Source organism: Aotus nancymaae, unplaced genomic scaffold (genome assembly GCF_030222135.1).
Source record: "Aotus nancymaae isolate 86718 unplaced genomic scaffold, 86718_ANA_hifiasm-v0.15.2.pri h1tg000059l, whole genome shotgun sequence".
Classification (NCBI taxonomy): Eukaryota; Metazoa; Chordata; class Mammalia; order Primates; family Aotidae; genus Aotus; species Aotus nancymaae.
Window position 1 is genome coordinate 7,245,833 of NW_026988473.1, and position 11,151 is coordinate 7,256,983.

General features: G+C 45.2%; 2 protein-coding genes across 2 annotated transcripts; one reads left to right on the forward strand and one right to left on the reverse strand.

Moving 5' to 3' along the window:
• Positions 1-614: 614 nt before the first annotated feature.
• On the reverse strand, positions 615-3,208 carry LOC135270159 (neuronal PAS domain-containing protein 4-like). Its single transcript, XM_064365480.1, has 4 exons — positions 2,886-3,208; positions 1,969-2,120; positions 1,687-1,789; positions 615-1,568 (listed from the first exon to the last, which is right to left on the reverse strand). Exons 1-4 carry the CDS (start codon positions 3,058-3,060, stop codon positions 1,303-1,305), a joined length of 696 nt encoding a protein of 231 aa, XP_064221550.1. The 5' UTR covers positions 3,061-3,208; the 3' UTR covers positions 615-1,302.
• A 3,686-nt stretch (positions 3,209-6,894) lies between these two features.
• LOC135270160 (olfactory receptor 8K3-like) lies at positions 6,895-7,868 on the forward strand. Its single transcript, XM_064365481.1, has one exon. The coding sequence runs from the start codon at positions 6,927-6,929 to the stop codon at positions 7,866-7,868; it is 942 nt and encodes a 313-aa protein (XP_064221551.1). The 5' UTR covers positions 6,895-6,926.
• Positions 7,869-11,151: the final 3,283 nt, after the last annotated feature.

Consider the following 11,151-nt stretch of genomic DNA (forward strand, 5'->3'; position numbering starts at 1 on the left):
TCAAGCAAAAGGGCTTCGATATACTGGTCTTCATGGGGCTGGGACCTGCCAAGCTATATCACCTGTCTCCCTGCTTTTAGCTCTCCCTCTATCTGGGAGGTGGGTAGTTCCATTCTGCTGGCACTCTTGCCATTAGTCAAAGCCTCTGCCCAGTTTTGCGCCAACAACTCGTGGCACCTGGCCAGCCATAGCTGTCGCTAAGATCTGTGTTAGTAACTTGGGGTGCTTTTTGTCTCAGTGGCATTGTCCTGGACTGTGGTTTGCAACGGCCATGGAAGAAGCACAGTATCTGAACCAGGGCGCCAAGAAGTTAAAGTCCCTGATTCTCCAGTCAGTTGCACTTCCTGGGTGGGGCAGCAACCTGCCCTGCCTTGTTTTGCCCTCCTAGGGCAGTCCCATTGAAAAGAACCTGGTACCTCAGTTGGAAATGTGGAGATCACTCCCCTTCTGCATCTCTCTCACTGGAAACTGGGCTCTGGAGCTGTTCCTATTCGGTCATCCATATACAGTTTTAACATGCATAATACAAATGTAACACCTGTGAGAGTGATCTAACATTCCTAATAGAACTGTAACACTCATAAATGCAAAAATAACCACTCATAACACTAATGTACCATTCACAATACAAATATAATGATCATACTACTTATCTAACACCCATAATAGAACTGTGACACTCACAATACAAAATACAATACACAATATTAATAAAACATTGGTAACACTGTTGTAACATCTGTAATGCTGTCTTGACACCTGTAATTCAACTGTAATACTCATAATACCAATATATCATCTACAATACAAATGTAAAAACTGTAATACTGATGGAACAACGGTAATACTTATCTAACACCTGTAATACTAATGTAATGCTCATAATAGTAATATAGCATTTGTAATACAAACAGATAATAAGACTGATACAACACATATATTACTGATGTGATGTCTGTCATACATATGTAACACCTGTAATACTGACATAACGTTTCTACTCTTACCAGGGCACTTGGTTTTACAGAGTCCCCTGAGCTAGATTTGGGTTGGATTTGGCCTCTATAATGAAATTTGATGCTGCTGTCTCTGCTTTAGTGACATGATATTAATCTTGTCATTTTTAATTAAAAAGTAGTTTACTTCCCAATAGTTTTACACTTCTAGAAAACTTGCAGTAGCATTTAGCATATCTTTCCTTTCTCTGCCCCCCTAAACCCCATCCTCCCTGCCCCTGACTCCAGAATCTAGGGTTCCCTCATCTCCGGCCTGCCTTTCTCTTGGAATCTGAACACTCCAAGCTTACCTCTCAGAGATGTCCAGTAGGGCCAGGTCTTTAGCATGACGGCTCTGGAACATGGCCAGGAAGAGTGAGGCAGGGCCAGGGCCAGGGCCAGGGCGGGGTCTCGGCTCCAGTGGGGCACAGAAAGCTGTGAACACGGGGTTTCCTGCCCAGTAGGCCCCAGGTGGGTGAGCATGGAATCGGCCTCGAATAAGCACCAGTTTGTTGCCTGCACTCTGGCGCCTGAGGGACTTGGAGGTGTTGAAACGGCAGCGGAAGAGGCGATCTAGATGGGTGAAGAGAAAAACCGATAAGAGGGTGAGTGGCTGAGCGAGACAGTGGATGCAGGGGAGAAGGGAAGCAAGTAGGAAATTGGACCGAGGAGGGAAGAAGGGAGTCCTTACCAGTGTCCAGGGCAGAGGGCAGGGTGAGTTGCTGGCGCACGGTGAGGTGGTCAGCTGGGTCAATGACGTCGTAGATGCTGTCACCCTGGGCAACCAGGTCCACCTGGAGAAAGGAAAAGAAGAGATGACCATTAGTGAGAACAGAGGGAGCCAATCTTTGATCTATGGTATCTTGCAGGGTATAACCTCTCTCTCCATTGTAATTCCCAGTTCCTCAGGAGTGTAAGGCTTATGGTGCCCCCTTCATGCCCAGCCTCAGCTGAAATGACTCTCAGCACTCACCATGGGGTGGCCCAGATGCTCGCTCACACTCTCAGACCGGTAGAGCAACTTCCCCTCAGCTGTGAACACAAGCAGAAAGCCGGGTAGTGCTGCTACGATATCCTCAAGTTCTTGAGCTGAGAGAAGCCCCGTGGGGCCCGTCAGAGGAGTGCCTGCAGGGCGAGAAGACATGGTGAGTCAGGAGTAAGACTGGGAGGCAAAGCAGAAGTGAGGAAGGCATGGCCTGAGTTTCAAAGAATCCAGAGGAATTTCTCATGGACCTGCCTCTGCAAACACCTGTTGACCCGCTGCCCGCAGTTCTTGGCCAGAGAACCTGTTGCTGTATCTCCATAGCCCGCAAGCCCTAGACTTCTAAACCGGATCGGCGCCTCCTCGGCTCTGAATTTCTGAACCGTGGTCAGAGCTCCCAAGAGGCTCTGAATCTCAGAACCGCGGACAGAGCTCCAAAGCGGACTGTGGGTTCAGAACCGTGGACAGCTCCCTGCTCGGCCGAAGCGGTCGTCAGCACCACGGGCAGCACCCCCCGAAGGCGACAGGAAATCCCTTTCAGCACCGCGGACAGGGCTACGCTTCCCTAGATTCAGGCCGCTCCATCCCTGCAACTTCCCGGGCTTCCCTCCCCAGCTCCCCGAGCGCCTTTGCACTGTCGGGCACCGAGGCCGCTCTGTCCTGGCTCTTCTCCTCTCCTCTCCTCTCCTCTAAGGCCCCTGGTGTTAGAGATACCGTCCAGGCTCTCTAACTCTCATTCAGAACTAAGATGAGGTTTGGAGGGAGCTCAGGAGGAAAAATAGACAGTCCCGAATCTCCCCAGCTCGCCAGCACGCTGCCCTAGACATGCAGCAGCCCCAGCGGGTTCCCCAGCTCCAGGGTCTCCGGCTCCCGGCAGCTCGGATCTCCGGTAGTCCCAGCATGCTCACCTCCAGCAAAGAAGACGCCCTTGCGAGTGTAGATGCAGGCGAGGCTCATGATGTGCAGGTAGGACAGCCGGACCTTGTCCGCTTCGGCCAGCGGCAGCAGCTCCTTGAGGTTCCGGATCTCGGCGTTGATCTGGTCCCGGCGCGCCTTGGAGGCGCCCTTGGTGGAGCGGTACATGACCGGCGGCTGCGGAGCTCCAGCTCGGGCGCCCGAGCACCTTCGCTCCCGTCCCGACGCACCGGCGGCTTCCTCCTCCGTGCTTCCCCGTCTCTCGCTCAGGCTCGCTCTCTGTTCTCCTGGGCTCCGCTCGGCTGCGCTGCCCCCTTCGCCTGCCTCACGCCGCCTTATATAGCTCCTGCCAGGCGTGGGGGGCTCGTTTTAGAGCTGGGGGGCGGGAGAGCGGGAGGCTGGGCTAAGCGAGCTGCAGCGGGAGCCGCTGACTGGGGAGGGGGGCTCCTCCTCCCGCCCGGCTTCCGACGTCATCCCATGACGTAGAATGAGAGCGGGAGGGGGGCGAGCGAGGGGGGAGCAGGAGGCTGCAGAGGGGGCCGAGCCTGGCGGGAGCTGAGCGGAGAGGCAGGCGCTGCGTTAGGAAAGCTTGAATGGGGTGTGGGGACCCAGGCGTCCGAACGCGTTCAGTTGAGGGAAGCGACAGGGCCAGGGTTAGGGCGGCCTGAAGCCCCCGGCAGGAGTCTGCAGAGGGCAGAGAGGGGCCGGCACTGACACTAATTTTTCTGAGGATTTGAGGGAATGGGTAGGAACAGGGCTGTCTACAAATCTCCCTCGTTACTTGCCAGACAAGGTCACGTTCACATGCAGTGAAGGAGGACTTTCCTTGGCCTTCGTGGGACAGGTCACAGCTGGGGTTCCTCTCTGGGGACTACTCAACCTGGGATTCCCTTGGCCGTTTTCAAAAAACAAATCAAATCCCCTCCCCCTCTTCCCAAACCGGGCCTTGGCGGTTTATCAGGGGGTGTTCATGGGGGTCTAAGTCCCTAGGATGGGTGGAAAGGGGGTCCAGTGGGAAAGGGACCAGCTGAATTTGGCGTTGATCCTGTCTTCTCACAGCCAGGAATAGAAACCAACACAAGCGCTAGGCTGCAGTGATTCTTGGTTTCCCTGTCAGCTAATTAACCTTAGCTGCTGAAGGGGGAAACTGAGGCAGGGACGCGGGGGGCAGCGAGGACCTGGATCTGCACTTAGGCATCCCTTCCCCCCTCCTCCACCCCGTTACCGGCCCCCAAGCGAGCGCTTCCCCCCGCCCTGCTGCCAGCCTCGGTCTCCCCGCGGGCCGGGGGCGGGGGCGGGGCCGGGGGAATCCCAGCTCCATATTAGGACAGGAATCCTCCGGCGGCTGCCGCGGCGGCGGCGGCGGCGGCGGCGGGCGGGGCATGACTGCCTCCGCACAGCTCTGCAGGGCTCCCCGCTCTGCCTAGGCGGGCAAGATGGGGGAGCAGCCGAGAAGCGAGGGGGCCTCGCCGGACCCTCCGTGACCCCTGCAGCTACCAGGGACCCTGTAACTTCGCCAGGCTCCCTCTACCCTTCTCCACATCTGTGGCGCTAGGGCTGCTGGCTCTGCCTCTCCACCTTCAACTCTCCACCTCTCACCTTCGTTTCTTTTTCTCCTAGCGTACTTGGTGGTCGGTTCAGCTTAGTGCCCCGACCCCTGAAGCTTCCCCTTTCTTTCTTCTCCATATCCTGTCACCTTTGCCCTATCCGATACTCCTCCTTCTTTCTCTTTTCACCACAGATGATTGCTCTCTACAGGGGCGAGGAGATGCCGTTCTTACCTGGGGATTCAATAATGCAAGAAGCAAGTGGGCTAGCGAATGTTCTTATCTGAAATCTCATTTGATGGAGTAGCTGTGTGTGCATGGAATCACTTAAGGGGCTGGAAATCAGGCCACTTAAAAATTGGGGTAGTGGGACTGGGAAGTCCCAGTCACACAGGAAGCCTGGAGATGAACTTTGACATCAAAAAGGGCAGTTTGAGACCAGGGAATTCCCCATTCCTCGTGGAAAGGGATGGTAGCAAGAGAGGTAGAGTGGGAGGAGAGGCAGTCGAGGAGACCTATGTCTTAGAAGAGGGGTACAAAGCTGTGGAGACCCTATCCTGGTGTCTTATGCATTTGGCAGAGGTTGGGGCCATCCTGCGGTAAGCGTCACAACTGAGGTGGAGGGAACGGTGTCCATGTGTCTGTCTGCCACTGTCTGTAATCCTATTGACCTGGATGACAGAGAGATGGTTCCTTCTGGACATGGGTCTGTGTTGCTTCTTTCATTTCGATCTGACCTCTGATGTGCCCATCCACCCCTCTCTCAAACTTCTATTTGAAGAACCCCTTGATCTTTGGGTCCCCTTCCGTATGATATTCTAGGGGGGTTGTTCCTGTGTTCTTCACCCACTGATGCTAAAGCTGCCTGGGAGACATTCTGAGTGTCCTTCTCCACAATCAGAGGAGTCTACTGGGGGGGGTCCCTTGGCCTCCAGAAATCTGAGCGAATCTGCACGGAAGGAATGGGGCTCTGGAAGCTGTCCGTGGTGCTGAAAGAGTCACCACGGAAGTGAGATAGGCTACAGTTTGCCTGGGACATCAAGGTAGGGCTTGGGTTCCCACAGGCCTCAGAGTGAGCCTCCTCTTTGACTGTCCCCTTATTCTATGTGGATGAATATGGGGGAGTTGCAGGGGGCCAAGATTCCTGGGATCTAGTAGGAGTGAAGTAAGCAAGGGAGGAGAACTGGGCTCAAGGGAAGAGCCCCTGGCTTTTTCCAGAATGGAATAGAAAGAAGCACTTTGGAAGGGAAGAAGGATCTAGAAAGGGACAAGGGAGGGGGTAGAGAAGAGCTCATCCTAGTTCGCCCACTCTGATTCAAGTTAAGAAGCTCTGTATGCCCCGATGTCTCCTCTCCCTAGGCCAGCTCCCACTCCCCTTGCCTCCCACCTCCATGAAGCTATTTTTAACTGTGCAGAACCAAAAATAGCTTGGCAGCAGCTTCAGGCCGTGGGAGAGGAGCTATTTATATCACCAGTGACGGTTCCGAAATAGCAAGCAGGAGGAGGGGGGTGGCTGGCACACTAGAGAGCTCCTGGCCGCTGCTAAAAATACTGGCAGTGTGAGTCATCCTGGCCTGGCTGAGTCACCCCACTCTCTCCCCCAAGTGGCAGGCAGCAGCAGCAGAACAAGCTAAGAATTAGAAGCCTGAGATGGGGGAGGCATCAGAGCCTGCTGGCTGTGGGAAAGTGGGCAAGGGAATGAATTGGGAGAGGGGCTTTGGGGTGAGTGTGTAGAAGGAATGGGAGAGCAGAGCCTCTCAGCCAAACCTACTGGGCAAGTGTGCAGCATCCCCAGCCAGCTATGCACTACTGCTCAGAGATGCTTGGGCAATGGAAGGAAAAGAGTATATATATATATATATAAAAGTATATATATATATATATATATATATAAAATATATATATATTTTAAAGTATTTAACTTTAAAAAATATATATATATACAGATATGAATTTCTATCTGTATCTCTTTCTCTCTCTTTCTCATATGAATCTATCTGATCATCCATAATCTATCTATCTATCTATCTGTCTATCTTTCTATCTATCAATCATCTACTTATGTATGTAATCAGAGTTTCTTAACCTTAGCACTACTGATATTTGGGGCTGATTATTGGGATGGGCTCAATATCGATTATAGTACAATGTTTAGCAGGTTACTGGCTTCTAACCATTAGATGCAACAGTAGCCCACCTCCAAACTGTGAAAAAGAAAATGTCTCTAGACATTGCAAAATGTCGTTGGATGAGTAAAATCAAAACCAAATGAAAATTGCTGACCTGTCTTATCTCTTTCTTGAATTATATTTAAACATGTTTTTATTTGTGAGAGATACATTTGTTTTTAAATGTCACAAATTGTGAATTTAGATATAACTTATTTATGTTACCTTTGCATACTAAAACATTTCTCAGGAGATAATAAAGGAAAGATATTGACTATCTTAATGTCTCTATCCAGAATAGGTTTTCTGATGAACCTGGATGGAAAACCACAATCTAACAGTGGTGAATGAATTCATTCTCATGGGAATCACAGATATTCCTGAGCTGCAGGCACCATTATTTGCATTGTTCCTCATGATCTATGTGATCTCAGTGATAGGAAATTTGAGCATGATCATCCTCACCAAGTTGGACTCCAGGCTGGAAACCCCTATGTACTTTTTTCTCAGGCACCTGGCACTCACTGATCTTGGTTATTCAACAGCTGTGGGACCCAAAATGTTAGTAAATTTTGTTGTGGATAAGAATACAATATCCTATTATTTTTGTGCAGCACAGCTAACTTTCTTTCTTGTGTTCATTGGTAATGAACTTTTTATTCTCTCAGCAATGTCCTATGACCGCTATGTGGTCATCTGTAACCCTCTGCTATACACGGTAATCATGTCAGAAAGGGTATGTCAGGTGCTGGTGGCAATTCCCTATCTCTACTGCACATTCATTTCTCTCCTAGTCACCTTAAAGATTTTTACGTTATCCTTCTGTGGCTACAATGTCATTAGTCATTTCTACTGTGACTGCCTCCCTTTGTTACGCTTACTCTGCTCCAATACTCATGAAGTTGAATTGATAATTTCAATCTTTGCAGCTTTTGATTTGATTTCATCTCTTCTGATAGTTCTTGTGTCTTACCTGCTCATCCTTGTAGCCATTCTCAGGATGAATTCTGCTGAGGGCAGATACAAGGCTTTTTCCACCTGTGGAGCCCACCTGACGGTGGTCATAGTGTTCTATGGGACTTTGCTTTTCATGTACGTGCAGCCCAAGTCTAGTCAATCCTCTGACACTGATAAAGTGGCTTCCATATTTTACACCCTGGTTATCCCCATGTTGAATCCCTTGATCTATAGTTTAAGAAACAGAGATGTAAAATGTGCTCTACAAAGGACATGGAAAAACTTACGTAATATTTTTCTTTAAATTTTGCACAATATGATTCCTATAAATTAGGTTATAGGCATCAGTTTTTTCTCTTTATACCTCCAGAAGACATAGCAAGCATAACTGATTCAATATTTATTTACATATGTCTAAAACATGACAGACTCTTCTAATTGCTATACATAGATTAGTTAAAAAAACAAAAACAAAAAAAAAAACAACAGTAGAAATCTTTGCCTTCCTTGATGGACCGATTAATTACATTCACACTAAGTCCATTTTATATAACAGTAGAATGTGCAAGATGCTTACAGACAAGGAAAAATGGAAGACAAGGAAAGCTAGTATGCTGGGTAGGAGTAGGAAACAGTAGTCATTACAGAAGGGAGTGGCAAGGATTCTAGTGTGTTTATTAAGTATTGTAATAAATTTGCAGTGTGTGTGTTTCTGTATGTTTCTTTTAATGTATTTTTTGTATATAATCATTTTCCATCTGTTTTAGCCTTTATACTTATTGCTTGTGTATTTTGACATTGCATTTAATACTGGTCGTTTACATGATATGTGATGATTTTATGTCTTATAAATGTGCTTGAGTAATAACTATTCCAAACATTAGGATCCCCCTTTTCCTTATCAATGCCTTTATTTCCACATATAAGTCTGTTAATTGAACATACTTTGTAGCTCAATAATCTGTATTCTGATTAGCACCTGATATTGTTTCCGTCAGCCAATTCTGTGTACATGAGTAGATATATCAATTATAATACAGTTTGGAAGACAACCATAGAAACTCTCAGGTTTATACATTTCCTCTAGTTGTTCTTGCCTTTTTTCATGGATTTTCCCCTTTTTATCTAAAAAGAGCAATAATCTGTGATCAAAATTTATGTTCCAGTTGTTTTTACATCTTTGGGTAAGAGAACCATTTTATGATGAATTAACTTTATAGTCTCTTTCTCATTGAGTTGACAATTCATAATTTTTATCAATATGCACTACATAGAATGCATTATATTTTCATTGGCTTCACTGTTTGATTCCATCTGTTGATTGTTCTACCCGAACAAAGGAAATAAAAGTAATAAAACACACTATACCATACTGTATTTATCTGCTGGCTGTTGCAGATGTCCTTGGACAGCTACAGACCTTCAACATGCAAGTCAGGTGTGATCTGTATGTAGTGATGTCATTATCTTGCCTTTTGAACATGGTTGCTTTCATTAACTTTCTTATGTATTTTGATTTCCTTTACTCTTTTCAGTACTCCTAAGATTCTACTGAAAGTATCAGTGTCTACAATATTTCCTTAGTTCACCATCATAAAATAAAATCCCATGTGCAGTCAAAGAAACTTGAATCAATGCATAGTACATTGTCATGTGATTGTAAAGACTACCGTATTGTTGTTGTACTGAAAATGAATTTTCAGGATGGTCATAGAAATTACCAGGTAATAATAATATCTCACACTTACTGAGTACTATATTTTAGGGATTCTTCATGTCTCAATTAATTTAGCCATCATAACAGCTCTGTGAGTTAGGTTCTACATCACATGTTCTCACTCATGGGCAGGTGTTGAACAATGAGAACACATGGACACAGGGAGGGGAGCATCACACACTGAGGTATATCCTGACATCTTTTAAGTTCAAATGAATGTTTTCAAAAATGCTATACTTATGGTTCTTACTTGTAAGAGAGGAAAGAGCCAAAAAGACAGAGTGGAATTTAATGAAGAAAGAAAAGACAGCTTCCTCTGGGAAGAAAGGTTGCCAGCAGCACTCCAATCTCTGCCCTTGCTCTCCTCCCCTGTTCTTATTTCCTGAATCAGAACAGCAAAATCTTGACATAAATCTAATCAGTTACTGCGAACTTCCACAAGGTGTGAGTGCTCTAACTCCTCTAAGCTACAGGTTTGGACCTTGTGGTGGGCTGCAGAAGTTTCTACCCGACAGTTGTGTGGGTTAAAGCTGACATTCCATTAAATCATAACTAAATTCCGTATTTTACTTGACTAAACTTTTTAAAAAGCAACTACTGCACCAACTGAAATTCGTGCTTGCAGAATTCCATGTTTTCACTGAGGAGAAACTGAATGGTAGAAAAGAAGAGACAAAGAGATTAGGCTAAAGCAGATTCTAGTAACTTTAATCAAACCTGTTGCATTTCTTTTGTTCATGTCCCACATTAATTAGAGATGACCAGTACTTATCAGTGGAAATGTTTGAAAATTACAGTGTAATGATATGTACTCTATTGGGCAATATTAGAAATAAATAGTAATTCATACGTGATGTGTTAAATGTCCTGTAAACCCTATGTATTTACATTGTTATCATAAAGGAAAGAAAACATGTAAAATTAAATACTAAAAATCCTTATATATTGACACTTAACAAATATTTTAGTAGGAATAGATGTACATGTTGGTTATCATTAAGCTTATATATGTTTGGGAGTTTTTCTTTTTTCTTAAAAGAATTCCACATTTAAGTTGAAATATATGTAAATATTTAGAAAGAAAAAATAATAAAAATTTTAGTCATAAACTGATGGTCAAAAAGATCATAAAATCTATAAATATAATTGTATTAATAAAATTCCAGACGAATCTCTGCACATTTGGTGGTAAGAGTGTTCTTAGTGATCATTCCTACACCAAAAGAGATAGCATTATTTAATAATAAATATTGATTTTGAACCACGTAATATACCCATTAAACATCAAAGTATCATTAACTAAATCCCTTGTTAACTGGGTCCTACAAATGCCTGCAGACTTGTTAAGGCAATATTTGCTTAGATAAAGTGTGATAAGGTGGAAGTCAGAATATGAAAAGAAAGTGAGCTTAATTGGTTATCGTTAAAGTATCTTTGCTTTAGGAACTTTTATAAAGACACATGACTTGTGAATTTATTGCTAAATCCCTAACCAGGAAGTGCAAGTGAGGGAAACTAAAATTTAAACTGCAGTAGTTTCATGCTCTCTATCTCACTCTTTAATAATATCACAGCTCCACAAGAATTCTTTGGCAAACATGGAAACATACTAAAAAAAAAAAATGTGATGTCACTGTGTAGATGAAATAAAGTCTAGCATTTCTATACTAACACCTATATAATTTTGTTATCAATTGTTGTGTTCCAAACATTTTTGATATTTAGAGTTTAATCTACATCATAATTATGTGTGTCTTTCATATAGGTTCCTTCTTTTGGTAGTAGAAGTTTCTTTTCTTTGTTTTTAGTTTTAGAATCAGATCTGAAAATAATGTTTATTTCCTATTGTGAATAAAACCTTTTGTCTACA

Excerpts from the sequence above, each read along its gene's own strand:
- LOC135270159 (XM_064365480.1), bottom strand. The coding sequence starts at position 3,060 with ATGTACCGCTCCACCAAGGGCGCCTCCAAGGCGCGCCGGGACCAGATC. Across the intron at positions 1,790-1,968 it reads AGCATCTGGGCCACCCCATG|GTGGACCTGGTTGCCCAGGG; the intron begins GTGAGTGCTGAG and ends TCCTTTCTCCAG. Across the intron at positions 1,569-1,686 it reads GCCCTCTGCCCTGGACACTG|ATCGCCTCTTCCGCTGCCGT; the intron begins GTAAGGACTCCC and ends TCACCCATCTAG.
- LOC135270160 (XM_064365481.1), top strand. The coding sequence starts at position 6,927 with ATGGAAAACCACAATCTAACAGTGGTGAATGAATTCATTCTCATGGGA.